Raw genomic sequence first — 18,913 nt, 5'->3', positions numbered from 1 at the left:
AAATTTTAAAAATATAAAATAAACATAATTTGTACCTCATCATTCGATAAGGTACGCATTAAAAAAAGAACGGTACACGGTAGAACGTGAGCCGGTGTCTCAACATGGGAGAACTTTCCATGCCACCTGTTCGCTAAGCATTCGTTGTAATTGTATGGCTCCTCGTTCGGGTATGGGGCAATCTATGACATTCTTTCCCACACCCAATATTGAAAAAAGCAACAAAGGCTCATCAATGCCAGATCTTGATGACATAGCCGCTTTCGTAAGGTTTATGTACAAACAACAAAGAGCTGCAGAACCTAACTCTTTCAACCTTCGTAGCTCAGGTCATCAAGGTTTCGAAAAAAATTCAAAATTACATCATAGGTGTTTGAATCTTGAAACACCTCTAAACCAATAAGAGCTATAATAATCATATTAGCTTTCTGCAGGCACCACATATCATCGTGTTCGTCAAACGGTAGGTCTATGTGTACGTTTAAGGTTTTTAATTTGATTTTACCGTTTGTCAAGTCATCATCATCCTCGTTATCAGTAGGAAAAAACCCAGATACTCAAAACACAAATCATTCCAGTAATCAACGTTCCTTCTTTTTGTTACCCATTTACCCGTCACAACTGGTCCATCTATAGGTAAACCCCATATGACCTGGACATCTTGTAAGGTCATAGTTGCTTCACCAATAGGAAAATGAAATGTGTTTGTCTCTGTACGCCATCTCTCCAGCAAGACGTTTATCAATGGATGATAGACTTTGTGAATACATGCCATGAATACACCCTCAAAACCAACATTCGTGATATGCTCCATGACTTTCGCGGGGAAGGTTTTCGTCATTGTGTCATCCAACCCTCCATCGGCTTTTCTACTTCTTAAAAAATTCACAGGGCGGTTGTTGAGTATGTTATGTGAACGATGGGCATCTTGAGATTGTAACCACAATAAATCTGGGACTCTTGACACAGGTAACATTTAGAGATGCCATTTGGGTTTTGGAAATTTGAATGATGATGGTTATAATTTATTTGAGAGAAAGATTGAAATTTGCTAGGAGAGAAAGTTTGTCACCTAGCACGAGTCCGGGTTTGGGATACCTGGTCTCGTTCGTCGCGCCCATATGTGCTGTTTCACTGCACATCATCATGTCACAACACTGATACTGATAAAGCTGCTACTCCTTCGAGTCCAGTTTTACGAACCCCTGACTCAAAATTCAAAATTTGAGTCCGGTTTTGGGAACCCCGGGTTGAACCATTTTTAGCGAGTCCGGTTTTCCCAAACTCTGATTTACTAGTTTCATAAATTTTTTTTACTAAAAACTATTTTGACAAACACACTAAAATATGACCATTTTCAAAAATAATTCTTGTCGCGGGATACGCGCCCATTGACTCTGGCTCTTTAAGAAATCGATTGCCTCATAGTCGCAAGTGTAAAAGAGATTCTACATTTAGTTAATTGTGGTTTGTAGAACCAACAATGACGTGCTTCGATCAGTTTTGTACGTAGTTTAATTAAGTTACCTTCAACCTGAATAATAATATAAATCAAAAAAGCAGATGAGTGGTTCAATATATATATATGATGATTATATGAATGATTGAACCTTCGATAAAAATAAAGTATTAATTATATATGAAACGTATGTAATACTAATATATAAAACTTTTAATTAGCATAAAAAATCCACTATTTGTAATGTTTTGCCTGTAGAGAACCCTCCAAATGCATGAACACCACTTGCCTTTTTTTACTCTCTTTAAGATTCACACTCCCTATATATGTCATCAAATTCATTTCACTTAATTAATAACTACTGTTTCATCTTTGATCTCTTTCTCTAGCTACCATGGAGATCGTCTTCAAGCCTTCATCATTGAAAACGAAGGTTTCAATTGTCGATTTCATTAAGAGAGTAGAAAAGCTCGGGAAAGATGATCCTAGGAGAATCATGCACTCATTCAAGGTGGCATTAGCAATCACATTGGTCTCTATGGTTTACTATCTTAGGCCATTATATAAAGGCATAGGTGATGCAGGCATTTGGGCTATCTTGACAGTCGTCGTTGTTTTTGAGTACACGGCCGGTAAGTTCTTGAAATCTCCCATGATTATCTTAAAATGTTTACCTTTGGATTGCTTAATGCTTCTATCTAATCAAAATGTTATCATTTCACTTTGGTTTTTGTTAGGAGCAACCTTATGCAAAGGTATGAATAGAGGTTTGGCCACTTTGGTAGCCGGTGTACTAGGCCTTGGGGCCAAATACTTTGCTAGCCTATTCGGACCGAAGGCTGAACCCATTGTTCTTGGATGCCTTGTCTTTGTTCTAGGTGAGAATCTTTCACCCAAAACTTGTTACACTCCTTTGTTTTCAGTCTATGTATACATAGATTAGTTTTAACTGAGAAATGTTTTACATGAAGTCGCGGCAGCTACCTTTACAAGATTCATTCCTCATATAAAAAGGAGGTACGATTATGGGGTGCTAATATTTATCCTCACATTCAGTTTAGTAGCTGTGTCGGGTTATCGTGTTGATAAGATCTTAGAACTAGCACACCAACGATTATCGACAATTATCTTAGGTGGTGCAACATGTATTATAATTTCCCTATGTGTTTGCCCTGTATGGGCCGGCGAAGATGTTCATAATCTTATCATTTCGAATTTGGAAAAGCTTTCTCGCTTCTTAGAAGGTACATTATCATATACTCAACTGTAAATCTTCATACGCCGCATTATTATAGAAGTATTGTTTTAACTTGGAATAAAATTTGCAGGATTTGGAGGAGAATTTTTCCAATTTACAGCAGAAGGAGATAAAGCAGATGAATCTAAAGAAACTGACAAATCATTTCTTGTAGCTTACAAAAGTGTTCTTAATTCTAAAGCCACTGAGGAATCCCTGGTAAGTTTAATTTACTAATTACTGGTACCATTCGTAAATACTATTTTTTTTACGGCACTTCGTTGGGGGTAATTGGATGGAAACCCCTAATCCCATGTACTATTTGATACACACTAATCACAACCCAGAGTAGTATCTGGGTGAATCCCACTCAGTTAATAATCCCCTGATTATCTCAAATTTGTCTTTGACAAGACTCGAACCTAGGATCCCCATGCTGGTGGCCTGGTTCAGAACTTCGTAAATACTATACATGTTTATATATAAACAAATACATATATACAAACATTTGTTGAATAATTTTGTGAGTGATATTAACCGGTATATATGAATTGAAAGCAGGCAAATTTTGCATGGTGGGAACCAGGACATGGCAACTTTCGGTTTAGTCACCCATGGAAACAATATATGAAGATTGGTGTTCTTACAAGGCAATGTGCATACCATATTGAAGCTCTAAATGGATATCTTGATCATTCCAAATTTCAAGTATGAATTTAAACTACACATATTCTTTCTCATAAAATCACACACATTCAAGTAAAAACAAAGATGCTTGTACAAAGATTTAAAAAAGAAATGGGGCCAGGATGCATTTTTAATCTCTTGCACAATCAAATACATTAGAAACAAATACTCATTAAATGAATATACATCTAAAATGCCTTCATATTCATGATAAAGGTCAAATTATAAGTACACAAAATAACTCTTATACGAATTTTTAATGCTTATTGAGTTATTTTTTGTACGTTATAATTGTAACAATTGCACATAGAGCTGTGGCGCCAATGGGACTATATAGGAGTCGTCGGTTGTCTATTTTTAGCTCATCATATCACTAGTAATGCCATTGGCACCATGTCCTCATTTGATGTATCTGTTGCTTCCTTTTGTTAACCGATGAGATTGTGATAAGGAGGGTGTGGAGTGATGGCAATGGGGCGGGGATTGTCGGGGATCTCAATCCCCATCTCCGTACCAGATTTTCACTTATAATCCCCGGCCATCCCCGTCCCCTCCCCGTCGGGGAATTAAATTGCATCCCCATACCCGTCCCCATCGGGTATCGGGGATACGTTTTTTGAATGAACATGAATTTATATTAATAGAAGATATGTAGGAGAATGTATAATTCAACATTTTTTTCTATGTATAAACTAGTATATATGTTAAGTAAATGATTAATAAAATATAACACAAAAAGAATATCAAATAAAAGTTCTAAACTTAAAATTGATTCTAGAATATAGATATCAACTTAATGTGATTCTAATAAATATATATAGTATTTTCGGGTTCGGGTATGATGATTGGGGATTTACGATTTCCCATCCCCGTCCCTATCCGCATCGGGGATTAGATTTACATCCCCATACCTTCCCCATCCCCGGTCAAATCGGCAGTGGCGAAGCTAGGTTATTTTCACTGGGGGGTCGCGATTAAATTTTTTTTTCCCCTAACGCTAAATTTCGGGTAAATGGAGGGTCGAAACCGAGTATATCGAAATTTTTTTACACGAAAACAATATACCTCCTACATCGCAAAAAAAAATTCGGGGGGTCGGGCGCCCCTCCCCGCCCATTAATAGCTGCGCCCCTGCACATCGGGGATTCCCCGGTCAAATTAGGTGCGGGTATCGGGACCCCATCGGGTGTGGGTCTGCATTTTTTAATATGTTTATATGTATCGTAGATGTGCGTGTGTAAATTAATAGAAAAATTAAAGTGATAAAGGAAGTCAGGAGAAAGTAATGAGCCTCGATTACTCTTAGCAAAGGTATGTCAGTGTAAAAGTGTTAACGTAACATCAACCGATGAGGGAAGTGGCGAACCATGTACAAAAATGAGCATGGAGGGGTCTTAACTCTTAATTACTAGCTAGTAACTATATGCACTAATATAAAGGAAGCCAAAGTATGTATGTAAGAAATTGTTAATATGTCGCCTACAACGTTAAATAATTGCTTTACGTTCATCATATACTACAGGCATCTTCAGACTTTGGAAAAAGTGTTCAAGAACCATGTACAAAAATGAGCATGGAGGCTGGAAAAGCTCTAAAGGAATTAGCATTATCAATAAAGTCATTTTCTTATCCTTCTAACTCGATCATGCATCTACAAACATCTAAAAAGATGGTAAAAGAGGTAAAAACGACGCTGCAAACTTCATTGGTAGGAGAATGGGATCTTCTTGAAACAATACCAATCATCACAGTCGCGTCAATACTAATCGACATAGTTAAATGCATCGATTCAATCTTTGTGGCCGTTGAAGGGCTTTCAGAACAAGCCCGATTCACAAAATCCTTGAATGAAAGCGAAAAATCACATCTTTGTAGTGGTGAAGTTGTACAATCTGTTCCTCATGATGATCAAGATAAAGGTTTTGTTGCTGTTATGATACACAAGATTTTTCCATAATCACAGGAGATATTATGATCCTTGGAGATAAAAATAGGAGGAGATAATAATTAGTTAATATAAGTATATGAATTGAAGTTTAATAAAGGAGATGATGCTGGACTCATTATTTGGGTGATGAGATTAATTTTGAGGCCATAGAAATTAATTAATTCATCAGAAAGGCCGTTGTCTGCATAATCTGAAGTTAACAAGATTAGTTTATAGTAATTAATTTACTAGACTTAAATTCGCGTGACCACACGTACGTATTGTGTTACTCGTAATTAATTATTTTTTCTAACGTTACCATTTCCACATTATTTATAACTAGGTGGTTCGACCCGCCCGATGGGCGGCGTCAATTTTTAAAACGTCTGTGTTTGTCGTGTTTATATATATTTTTTATTTTTAAAGGCAATAAGGCATACCATCATATTTATGTTTACCCCGAAAAATGATGTAAGAATTTAACTACATAAATGTTAGAAAAGTTATAAAAAAAACATAAAATTACAAATATAGATATGAAAAAACAAAAATAAAAAAATAAAAAAAAATTATAGATTTAAAAAATCAAAAATAACAAAATACAAAAAAAATAATAATAAAAGAAAATACAACAAAAGTATTTGGATTCTTAAATAAACAAAGCAAATTTCTTTTTTAATGTTGGACTAAATCAGAAAGAAACATAAGTGGAGAGAGCAAACTGTAAATACTGAAATTTTGAAAATACATCTCCATAAAGTTAAAGAAAAAAAAAATTGTCATGGAGAGGTCTCAAACCCCAAACCTTTACTATAAAAGACAAGTAGGCATACCACTCCTTCTACAAATTATTTTGCTTATAGTCCCATATACAAAATATATATCTTATGTATTTGTGTGATGCAAAAAGACAAAATAACTACTTTTCACATTCTATTCTCATATTAAAGTAAGTAATAAGACATAAGATATGTTGTTAGAATAACCGTTCATTTTATCATCTTTTGGCACGCCAACACTATCTTCTCACCAAAGCGAAAAACCCTAATGGTACTGTCATCATATGACCATATGAGCTCATATATATATGGAGATCGTAGATCACAGGTTCAAAACATGTCAAAGAAAAATGTAGAATCTATATCTTGTGTTGGATATAGTGTTGTCTCCAATTGGACAATCCAAGTCATTTACAGAGAGGCTACGCCTTCATTCTAATGGTGAAAAGCCGAAAGACCAAAGAGTAAATAGTTTTCTACCATTAACAGTAAATTAGCACGCATGACTACATCAAAATTTAACATCCAGGGATGAATCAACCTTGAGGAAAGGGTATTCTTATCGGGAGGCTATGATTCTACTTGGCCCAATAAATTTAATTGTGTTTTTTGTTGCTACTACTTGTTCGATCAAGTATTTTAATCCAGTACTTGTAATCATTAGTAATTGATGTTTGACTCTGTTTAGCTTTTGTTTATATCACATTAAACAAAAGTTCTTTGCAACCAGCAATATGGTATTATGATACCAGAATATCCAAGGAACAAAAACAAAACACAACAATACCTAACTTATAGATATATGCTGATTAATTAATTAGGTAAAAAGAAGTTTGATACAAGAACAGCTTAATTATTAGCTACATGAATCAAATTAAAGAGGAACATTCACTGAATATAAGTCTCGAATATAAGTTCTATGACAACGGAAGGAATGTTTTTATCTGTACTAAATTTTAAATTATTTGACCCTTTCCATTTTATCAAAAAACAATTCGAATATCTTCACATAATATGTCTATATTACCTTTAACGAAATTATTTACATGATACATTCCTCGACTTTTAAAACCACCACCGCCGCCACCACCACCTGTTGACGTGGCCACCACCAACACCACTATACCGTTGCATCGCACCGTTCCCTATAAATGGTACCTGCGCTATGTAAGCATTCAAACTTCAGTTGTCCCATCTTCCAGCTTTGTCATCTTTATCCCCTATACTTTCTCTTGTGTCACAAACTGCATATCCTACATTTAACCATTTAAAACTTAAGTGGCAATTGGTCATGGGTTTGAAACCTTTGAAAGACATATAGAAAAGTCCTTGTTAATGAGGTGGGGCTTGGGGGTTTTTTCTAGCATTTAGCTGGTTTCATCCAAAACGGTAGTGGGAGTTCCACCGTCAGTCATGCCTTCGGATTGACTGTGCTGGTGACGTGGTCGATCTCTACCGGACAATGAAGAGGCATGCCGCTGAGTCCAATCATCATTGTTGTTAAAAAAAAAAAAACTTAATGGCAATTAATTTGTACAAACAACATCTTCTAATGCTTATAGTGAACTTTGGAAATTGAGTGAAATAATTTCATCTTTATGAAACAGGGTCTCCCCTTTTTATACGTTGGGCGGCTGGGGTGATGGGCCTTAGCTTTAAATTAATTAACTAAAAGTACCCATGGGCTTAGTATTCAAAAAAAATCCGTTGTGTTGTTTGGCTATTTAGCCCATATCAATAACTTAAGTTAGTTTTGGATTAGTGTACTTTTGGATGAACCGAATTTGTTTCAAATAAAGTGGTCTTCAGTTGACTGGTCATGCTTAGACAGTCGTAACCCATTATCTCTACTAATAATCTTTTATCGGTTATTAAAAAAAGAATTAATAAAAAAAACACCCACCGTTAACTTTAATCTAATTAGGGATGAGAGATTTCTCTAAATTACCCTTTTCATAACAAAATCACACAAGACATATCAAAACACACCCTCACTTTCTCACCTCACTCTCTTCTGGCCATCTCCATCCCAACTAATACACACACAAAAAAGCATCGGAATCTCCATAACTAATATCAACATCGGGTTTCAACCAAACGTTAACAACGTTAACATTTATGAGTTTGTTCGTACATTCACGCACGAGAAACGTACCTTCACATTTAACGGTCGTTTTTTATTTCTTCCAATATCGTGTGGGTAGAATCTTAGTCAAATCTAAAGTTAGTGACAAAATTTCTGGTTAATTAGCCTCAAAATTATATCGTGTATAATCCAACTTTATTGAGCATGAAATATATTAGAAGTCAAGGGTAAGTTACAAGAATTTGCTTCCAATTCATTTTCAGTTTCTGGAGGGTTATGCCAATTTATATACCGCAAGACCCGGTGTTTAAAAAAATTATTTTTATTTTCGTAGTTTAGTTAAGGGATGGTATTACGTACCCAACCGAACAAAACCGTACTGATACCGCCTAATTTAGGAATGGAATTCCATCCGAACTCAAAATCGATCCCGAAATGCTTCGGGATTTTCACTCTCCCAGGTTTAATTCCCATTTAATTTACAAGACATGCGACACATTCAAAACTATTTTGAATACATTGGCCATTTGGTGGTTTATATTTTTTATTATTATTTTTTTTTTCAAAATTCTCTGGCCATTTAGTTAACTAAAAAATCAATCTCCTTAAACAATATATACCAGTCAAACAAAGACATTGGACGGAGTAAGTGTGTATGTATGACTACAAACAAGTCAAGATTTCATTGATCTGTCTAAACTCTAACCTTGTATTTTTCAGACTTTTATCATGCTACCCAAAATCTTTCTTTCTTTTCTTTTCTTTTTTTTTTTTTAATTAATCAAAGTTGTAGAAAAACATACGAGTATTTAAGGAACATACACATCCAATCTTTTATCAACGTATGTTATGTTGATCGTTTTTCTAATTAATAGTTTTCACCCGACAAACCAAGATTAAATCTAGATTGCTAATTTGTTCCGAGATACATTTACGTACATGTTGATTGCAATTCCAGCCATCAACAATGGTCTTTCTAAGATATGTAATTGAGTGCTTAAAAATTGATTTATAACTTGGTGCACAACGTTTAATGAAAATTTCTCTCTTCAATATTTATGTTAATTCGTTTTTTCTATTGCGTTTCTACTAAAGTTCCTTCTTTAAGTACATTCATCATTTATTTTTTGAGTTTTTTTGATGTTTTGGTTGGTATCGGATAGCTGTTTTTAATAGATTTTTTTTGCCCTTCTTACTCAAATTCCTGCATCTATCTGCCAATGTTGTACTCTTCTATACGGTACTCCGTACTCGTTCCCATCACTCAAGCGGATTTTTCTTATGTTTTTTTTTATGAACAACAAAGGTGGGATATATTAGGATAAACTAGCAAGGAGCTAGTGAAAAATACAAGGTACAAGAAAGTGAAAAAGATAGAACTACAAATAGTTAGGACATATTAGGTCTAAGACACCAACTATCCAAAGTGATCTCCACCATATTTGCTCTATTTGGAATCCATAGGAACGCCATGAAACGGATTTCTTCAAAAACCATAGAGGGGGATTGAGAAATTTTGTTGTGCACCCGGTTGTTTCTTGCTTTCCATAGGCTCCATATGGCAATCAATATTATTGCATTTATCATCTTTCTCCAATTCTTATCTCCCACGAGATTTTTGTGTAGTAATTGCAAGTCGGAAACTTGAAAAGCAAAGATATGATTTATTCTACACCAAGAGCCGAGAAGTGACCATACCTCCATAGAAAAAGGGCATCCGGTTAATAAATGAACAATAGATTCTTCATGTGAGATACACCAGTGACATAACATCGAAGGAAGAATAATCCTGCGCTTGGAGAGTTGACTAAGCGTGGGTAGTCTGTCACGATTTGCCCTCCAATTTCTTATATTAACCTTTTTTGGAACCCAATTATTCCAATGAAAGTTTTCATTGCTAGGGTGTACTCCAACATCATCGACCTTCACCCTTAATTCAGCCACATTGAACTCATTGGTCATAAGAAACCGTTGTATTGCGATGTCCTTTTTAGCTAGTTCCGCTTTGTCTCAACGAGATATATCCAGTTTACACAATCAAACGCTTTCTCCATGCCAATTTTTAACAAGTAAGCAGACTTTTTAGCCAGTTTTAGCCAAGAGATTACTTCTGCCAGGATCAAGGGCCCATCAATGTTTCTGCCTGCAATGTGCGCCGATTGATTATCCGAGATAATAGATCCAATCTCTTTTTGAAGTGGAAAATCTTATTAACCAACAAGGAGTTAGCCTAGTGGTAAAGAAACACTTGATTACCTTAAGGTCACAGGTTCGATCCCTACTTGGCACAAAAAATAATTTCTTTATGGTAAACATTACTAATGAAGCCTAGATCCACACGTAAAGTTTAAATACGTAGTTTCGATCCTTCGGGTGCCCAGATCAAGTGAAGATTATGATGGAGCTATTGTACCGGCATCATATGGCTCATACGGGGTGAATCAATGGGTATTAAATTTTGGTACCAGGCTAGGGCTCCTCCATTACCCTTTTCTTTTAGTGAAAAATCTTATAAAAGGTCAGGATTTCAAAATTTTAACGGGTATATTTTGATCATGTTCATTACACTTATATTAGTTAACTTATACTCCATTATATTATCAACAATAAATAGCATAGTAGTTGAAGACAAATCGTTTATATTTTCTATGTACATCAACTCATACTTTGAAACTTATATATATGAAATCAAGGACTCATTTTATCCATTGAAAATCATAAGACATCTACCAAAAGCCCATTTCTTATGCGATAAAACATTATTGGTTATAAATATCAAAATCCATCTATAGTACCTTAGCCAAAACAACTTGATTGGAGCAATGGCAATAATATATACATAGCAAAAAAATTCAATGATTTAGATATATGGATGTGACAGATCGAACAATGCAATTCAATGTATATATAATATATAAAGCTTCATCTAAAAGATGAAAGAGTTTGTAAAAGAACATGTAGGATGCCACAGTTTAATGCTTTGATAGCATGGAACATAGCCATGTTGCTTGTTTTTATCATTACACTCAAAGCTCTTATGTCTCCATCAAAACCTTCCAATAACTACAAGTAATGGGAACTTTGACCATTTTATTGGATATGAAGTATAATCATGTATCATATTCTAAGCTTTTCACAACCGATAAAATCGTTCTTTATCACATTGTTAAGTTGTTGCGTGCAACCCATCTTTGGCCCCTAGGAATGTTTGACACTTTTACTGTTGAAAGGGAACTCTCGTATGCATAAAATAATATTTAATGTTTTCTTGATATTAACATGTCTTAAGATTATGGTAACAAATAAGGGCATTATATTATGGCTAAATTGTTACTTTCAAATTTGCTAGTTGGAGATGTTGAGTGCGCGCATTAACTGATGACCTCATCACTTTTGATAGAATACTGGAAGATTAATCAGTTAATTAGTTTATAGACACATATAAAAAGAAAGTCAGTGATATAATATGTTTAACTTAGTTTTTACCCAAAACATCGTTAATCTTATTCTTCCTTGGACATCTACTTAACAAGGACATAACACAGGTGGGTTAAGACACTCGACTACCCTGGTCTGAATGAGCCATCACACTTGGATGGTGTATGAGAGGCTTGCTAATCGCCAATTGCTATTAATAGAAATATAATATGATTATAATCATGAAATGGAATGGTACTTGGCTACAATTTTCATTAAAAATTATAAGTAATATATATATATATTTTTCCTTCAATTTTGTGAAACACAAAACCTCCAAAACTCAATAATGCAAATTAGCCCAATACTCCAATCCCTAAACACATTCAGAAACAACCCATAAAAGCAATATAATTTTTTTTTCAATGAACATATCAAAAACAAAAGGAAGTAAGAATTTTCTAACTTATGGCCTAACGGCATACCTAAAATGCATTTATTATGTGAATCTTCGTATTGAAACTAATAATTCATATTAATTATATTTTTCTTTTTCTTTTTACCATATCTACTCTTATATTATTCCCTCCTAATTTTTTCCCTCTACTAATTAAATATCTATAATACCCTCTAAAACTATTCCAAATCACTGAGAATTTGCCGCCATTTAAAAAATCCATCCATATGTAAATTGACGTCGGCTTTTGTTCTATAAGTACTTTTTGATTGCCTCCAAAATTACTCCAAAACTAATGTGGGTCTTTTTAGTTTTATGACAACAAAAGTTAATTAGTTCATCAAGTTATATGATAACAAAAGTAGAGCAAGTTATGAAAATGGGATTATGCATAACAAAAATAAGCATAACAAAAAGAAGCACTTTCAACATGTAAAATGAAAAATGGGATTACAATTCAGTTCACTGTGCATATTGACTTTTCCTCTTTTAGCCACTGCTTGTCTGCTTAACCATTATTTGCATCATTAGAAACATGTCGTTCCAGACACTTGCTGAAGTCGTGATTAGAAGACTTCAAAGTCTACAACGTTTTACTTGTATCGCTAATTCCTTCCCACCTTTCATCCGCTTTTGCTTAGGTCGCCCTTTTGTTTCCGAGATAACAGGGCATTGAACCAACTCAATTGCTTTAGTTATGGGATCGGTATTTTCTGCAAAAGATGATGAAACATCCAAAGTTCTTTGTTGCTGTAAATCAGAGACTTCATTAAATTGAACCTCTTCTCTGTTAGAATATAAGCACAATTATCATATAACAAATCATGAGTACGCAGCGGAATAGAAACGTATATGTAATACTATTAATTAACAAAGTAATGAATAGAATATGTGTACCTTTGCGCAAAGCTTCCAATAATATTTTTAATAATAATTATTATTAAATAGGGTTTAAAGTAAAACCTCTCTACGATCGTACACTTGACACCCTATGATGTATGCTAGTACTTGACCATGAACTCACAAATCCGTTGTATCTCTCTTAATTCGAAACCCCTTAGAACCGAACCATAAAAGTTGTCGTCTAACAAAAACATCATATATTAGTTAATACTAAGCAATCAATGCTAGCATTAATATATATATATAGAATGGATCGAATGATATAAAACCGAACACCCCTTTGTGGGTTTCGGTCGACTTTATAGAGAAGAGAAAAAGAGGATTTTTAGGTTTCTACAAATCTAAATTGTCTTACAAAACCCTTAACCCCTATATATAGGGTAATTGTTAGGGTTTTAAACTTGGTTAACAAGTTTAGTCAAAAGCCTAAAAAACCCATGGAATTTTCGACCCACCCTATTAGTGTATAATTAGGAAACTTTCCAATTTACACTTTAATCCTTCTCTTTTAATTAATTAATAAACACTATTAATCTTTTAATAGTTTATTAATTATTTTATTATCAAATTAATTAATATATTACTTTAATACCTTAATTAATTAGATAGAGTTTACGTGTCATTTTGTGTAACCTCGTAGGCTTAAATGATTTCCGGACATGTGTTTATTATAACGTGATCATATACCAACAGCTCCCACTTGAGTATGTTATTATAAAGGCAATAACATTGGTTAGCGTCTAGCAACACGCCAATGCTCCCGAAAATATTTAAGTATAATTTCTTAAAGTATCATTTGAAATGATTTAGTCTTTAATATTCCTTTGTTTAGATACTCTTGTTAATTATGGATATGGATCAATGTCATTCCATAATATAACGATTATGTTTCTCATTTTAACAATTAATCATGATTACCAAATTAGTCGAGACAACTTATGGAGTTCATTTGGGTACGGCCGTACAAACATCTTAATTAATTAATGAGGGACCCAAATGGTATCATTATTCAGTTGCAAATTGAAGGAACAAATCCTGTATTGACTACAAGTGTCAAGTCATGCTACTTCTCAACATTTCTAAAATAGCCCTTTATTACTACCTTATCCAGGATAGCGTAGAACTAAATCAAGAGAATGTGATCCATACACACTTAACCTACTTGTATCTCAAGTCTAAGGATAACTAAAGCAACCATTTCACGAATTTCACTTAATAACGTCGATCCATAAAATGATAATTCGTTAAGTGGGTTAAGTTCGATATGCATCTATATGGATACCATGTGAGTTTGACAGGACCATTTTCATATATTCACTAGAATATTACCAATCTCTCAGATATGTCTAGTTTAACTATATTCCCATATAGTTAATCGACAATGGACATTTAGAATATATAAAATATTCATGGATTTAAACATGCAAATATAGGACACAGCCATTATGAAATGAAAACACTCTTACCAAGTATGTAGTTCATTTATTGAAATAACAATTGTTTAACATCCCTTATCCAAATACCAATCACAGATTTACATTAGATAACTAGCTAGTTTAAGACCTTTGCCCTCGGTATGCTTATCTGAGCTTTCTTTTACCAATGCCTTTTTAAAAAGATTAGCTAAGTTATAATCTGTGTGAACTTTGAGTATCTTAATTTCTCCTAGTTTGATTTGTTCACTTGCAAGGTGATATCGTCTAGGATAATGTCTGGCACCTTTATGAACTCCAAGTTCATTGGCAATGATAATAGCTTCCGTATTATCACAGTACAGATCCATAGGTATGTTATTTGAGGGCATCACGTTTTAAACCCAAAAATAAACCATCTAATCCATACAATTTTCATGGCGGCTCCTCTGAGGCGGCAATATACTCAGACTCTGTCATATTCATAGCAACTGTGGTTTGCTTTTAGCTCATAGCATTCCACCGTGTCTTCATTTAAAACGAAAACTTATCCCGACTGAGATTTTGAATCATCTTTATCAGTCTGAAATCTAACATCACAGTATCTATTGACTTTGAATTCTAGATCGGGATTTCTACCATACACCAAGAATAATTCTTTAGTAGCATGCATGTAATTAAGAATGTTCTTTACAGCAAATCAATGATCCTCTTCCAGGATTTTGCTGATAGTGGCTAACTATATTTTGCACGAACGTAATATCAGGTCTAGTGCATCTTACCGTATACAAAATAGATCTCATAGCCGAAGCATAAGGAACTCTTTGCATACGCTCCACCACTTCAGGTGTAGAAGCACCGTTCTTGCTAGATAAGTTAAGTCCTTCTTGCATGAGTGTAAAACCACACTTAGAATTCTCTATCTTGAAATACTTCAAGATCTTATATATATAAGCACTTTGACTTAATCTAAACAACCGTTTACTTCTATCTCTATAGATTTTGATTCCAAGAATGAATGCTACTTTACCTAAGTAACATTACTCCCACTAGCTTTAAGATATACACATGGCTCATCGGGATTTTGACCGAAACCAAACTTTTTTAATTTCTTCATCAAATCGCTTTTTCCAACTTCTTGATGCTTGCTTTAGTCCATAAATGGACCTTTGAAGCTTGCATACTTTGTAAAGTCCCTCACTCGATGGTTTAACCCACAAGTGTAGAATACAACAAGTCAAGTAATCATTAGATAAGACTAGTATGAAACGTCAAGTAAGCATTAGATTGGACTAGTATTACGATAAATATAAATGCAAGAATATATATAAAGTAATACGTACTTAAGCAATATAGAGATAACAGATAAGCAAGTAAAGTAAATGGTGAGACACTATGTAATTTTCAAGTGTATTTTATTTATTGATGTTAAATAAAATACAAGGTTGTTGCGGAACAAGATATTACAAAGTAAGTATCTAAACAACCTATGAATTACAAATGATCTAATTTTGCTAAATAGACTCCTTGATCGAAATACTTAAAGTTGTGAAGTATAACTGTTTAGATCGAGAGTATTTGAGCAAGGGCACCAATTTGCAAAAGTATGTAATTTGGACGAGGAAGTGACTTGGTATCTACAGGCAAAAAGAATAAATATAATAATCTTTTTGCCGTACAAATATGGTTACATGCATTTAAGGAAATTACTTTAATTCCTTAAATGCATTGATTAAAGTACAAGAATAAAGTCACATGATAGTGACTTGTCTTCTAATTAACCAACCACCTTTACATGCGTGTAAGGCTTTTAACAAAGGACAAATGGATTGTCCGGGTAAAGGCATGTAAGGGCATAAAGTCAATTCCTCGTAATCAGTGTTCAGACTTGTAAGGTCTAGAACACTGATAAGGACTCCAGTCAGGAGATCTGGTAAGTCTTCCAGTGAGCTCCGCTATTTGTCAGACTTCTTTCTTCAGACTTCAGTCTTCGACTTCAATGAGAATGTTCTTTAGTGGAAAGATCTTAACTGGAGTGAAGTCCAGTGAACAAATCTGGTGGAATCCAGATTTCTGTACAAGTAAGTTGTTCACTGGTCTTCACATAATTTCTGGACAAATCTTCAGAGGGCTCCAGTAATCACGTCAGGAGCGAGTCTAGTAAATCTGGACCTAACAAATTCCCCCTATTTGTTTAGAAATTATGCAAGGATTTTCAAGCTTTTCTCTATATAAGTTTGTGCTTGAAAAATCCTTGAAAAATTTAACTAAGTCTAATTTGAATTACTGGAGAGCCACTTTATAGATCATTAGTATTCCCAATTTATACAATTTAATTTCTAGACTTAATCTAGATAAGTACTTGTGAAAAATAGGAATTGCAACTTATATTTACAGACATCAGCTGGAGGAAAGTTACAATTTTATCAACATAAAAAAATACAAGTACAATATCAGATTCAGGCCATTTTCTTTTCAGCATGCCCAGATGGCTCTTTTGTGGCCTTCCTCTTTACACCTAGAGATGATGAAGTAGTAAGAGAAGTCCTTAAGCCCAGCTCCATCTCCATCAGTTCCTTCCTCATCCATTCCTTGCCAATCCTCTTCATGAAATACTTAACGTCATGGGAAACATCTTTACCCCTGAAGGAAAGGCCAATCTCTCTAAGTTCTGACCATCCGAATGCCCTGATTGACGTGTCTTTTCTTTCATCAGTAAAGTTCCCTTCTCTGAAGAGTTTGACATGGAACTTTGAGAAATTATCATGGTTTTCTGCCAGATGGATCTCAGCACTTAAGATTGGTCTGGCATCAACTCTGAAGGTGGTCAGATAATCATACTTTTCTCTTGTCTAAGCCTTCCTTATCATATCATCAACTTCTTTAGAGACCTCCTTCTGAATAACCTCCTTCAAAACGCTTGATTTGTTAATTCTTTCTGAGGTGTTCAGAAGGATAAAAGTACTGAGATCAGCATCTCTTTCTGCTTTGCTTCTTCGCACTGGAGGCTTCGACAGACCCATGAATTTCTTCCTGTACTCAGTTTCAAGGACTGCAACATTTCTTCTTACTTGAGTCTGAAGCTTCTCCAGTGCTTCTTTTCTCTTGGCAATCAGATCCAATATGGTCTCCCCATAAGTTTCAGCATCATACATCTGTTCATCCTGGGAGTATATTGACCTGATATAAACAACATCTAGAGCAACAATACATTGATGAACTCTGGGATCATCCTTCATCTTTTTGTAAACTTCAACAGGCACACCCACCCTTCCAGCATGGTATGAATCCAGAGTTCCCATCTTTGCCATATCCATTTTGTGGGAAGCCAAGTCATTCCTCAGATTTTGTTTGAAGATTTCGATGGCAATGCACTGGTGCTCTAACCTCTTGGACGTTTCCTCATCCACTGAAGGAAACTCCTCAATACTCTTCTTACCAGCAACATCTTCTTTAATATTTTCTTCAAGTTCCCCACCAGATATCACATGTTTCTTTCTTTTCACCATTTTTAATTCTGTTGGAATATCTGGAAAGGCCTTGAAGACTGGTTTACTGGCATCAGTACCACTAACTTCCTCCTCATCATCCTAAACACGTGCTTCAGTACCATGTGCATTTGTTCCAACAATCTTCTTCCACACTTCAATTTTTGTTTGAAGTTCACCACCAGATTTTTCTTGCACAACATTGATTGCACTAGAGACGTCATTGGGAAATTCTTTTAAAATTTCTTTTGACTTTTCCCCGTTGGAAGCATCTCTAGCATGAAGATGATTCCACACTTGTCCAGCTTATGTCTATCTGCAGAGTCAAAACACAAATCGTTGCAACTATGAACAAAATCTGTTGCACGGGGTATAGATCTCTACCCCGTGCACTATGAACGAAATCTGTTGCAACTCAAATCGTTAAAACACAATTGTAACCTAATTCTAGTATATATAGGCTGTAGAAACGGGCTGGGCTTCTATCTTGTTCATGGGCTTCGACTTCCTTCACACGAACTAGATGCCTCGTGCTGACGTCATCACGAGGTGATGATGATGTCATCGTGACCTTGATGATGCCTTCTCTTCATCATAATCAGCCCTTGGAATTGCATTGCAACGGACAACAAAAGCCTCTCAAAAATTGCTTCTACAGACTCCCCCTTTTCTGTTGCAATCAATTCTGGATGAACTCCTATAATCAATAGCTACCGAAAAACCTGAATCCACTGGCTCCCCCTTAGCTGATGACATCGAGTCTTCTTGTTGAAATACAAACCTAATCTACGAAATTATGTAATCAGTTAAATCCAATTTGAACAAACTCACGAATTAGGGATACTTGTTGCTCGTGTGATCTCCTACACGAACCACAAGCTTTGTGCATCTCCTTAGGTTGATTTACTACTTGTTGATTGACAAAAGGCAATATCAATCTAGTTATCTAAAGAGGATTCTGCACTCTTGATATAACGAATCGCGTCTTATTACGATCCACACAACCATAGGACCTTACAGCCTTCGGAATGGTGATAGTGTTGTCAGCATAATACTTCACT

The 18,913-nt window shown here is 34.9% G+C and overlaps 1 protein-coding gene across 1 annotated transcript; it reads left to right on the top strand.

The window, feature by feature from the left end:
• Positions 1–1,853: 1,853 nt before the first annotated feature.
• Positions 1,854–5,340, top strand: LOC122604440 (aluminum-activated malate transporter 8-like). The gene is made up of 6 exons (XM_043777334.1): positions 1,854–2,091; positions 2,197–2,337; positions 2,431–2,703; positions 2,788–2,915; positions 3,258–3,404; positions 4,906–5,340. The coding sequence occupies exons 1-6, from the start codon at positions 1,854–1,856 to the stop codon at positions 5,338–5,340; spliced, it is 1,362 nt and encodes a 453-aa protein (XP_043633269.1).
• Positions 5,341–18,913: the final 13,573 nt, after the last annotated feature.

The sequence above is a fragment of the Erigeron canadensis genome, chromosome 6, assembly GCF_010389155.1.
Source record: "Erigeron canadensis isolate Cc75 chromosome 6, C_canadensis_v1, whole genome shotgun sequence".
NCBI classification, from domain to species: domain Eukaryota; kingdom Viridiplantae; phylum Streptophyta; class Magnoliopsida; order Asterales; family Asteraceae; genus Erigeron; species Erigeron canadensis.
Note: the sequence above shows the minus strand (reverse complement) of the source record. Positions and strands in the feature narration are given on the sequence as shown.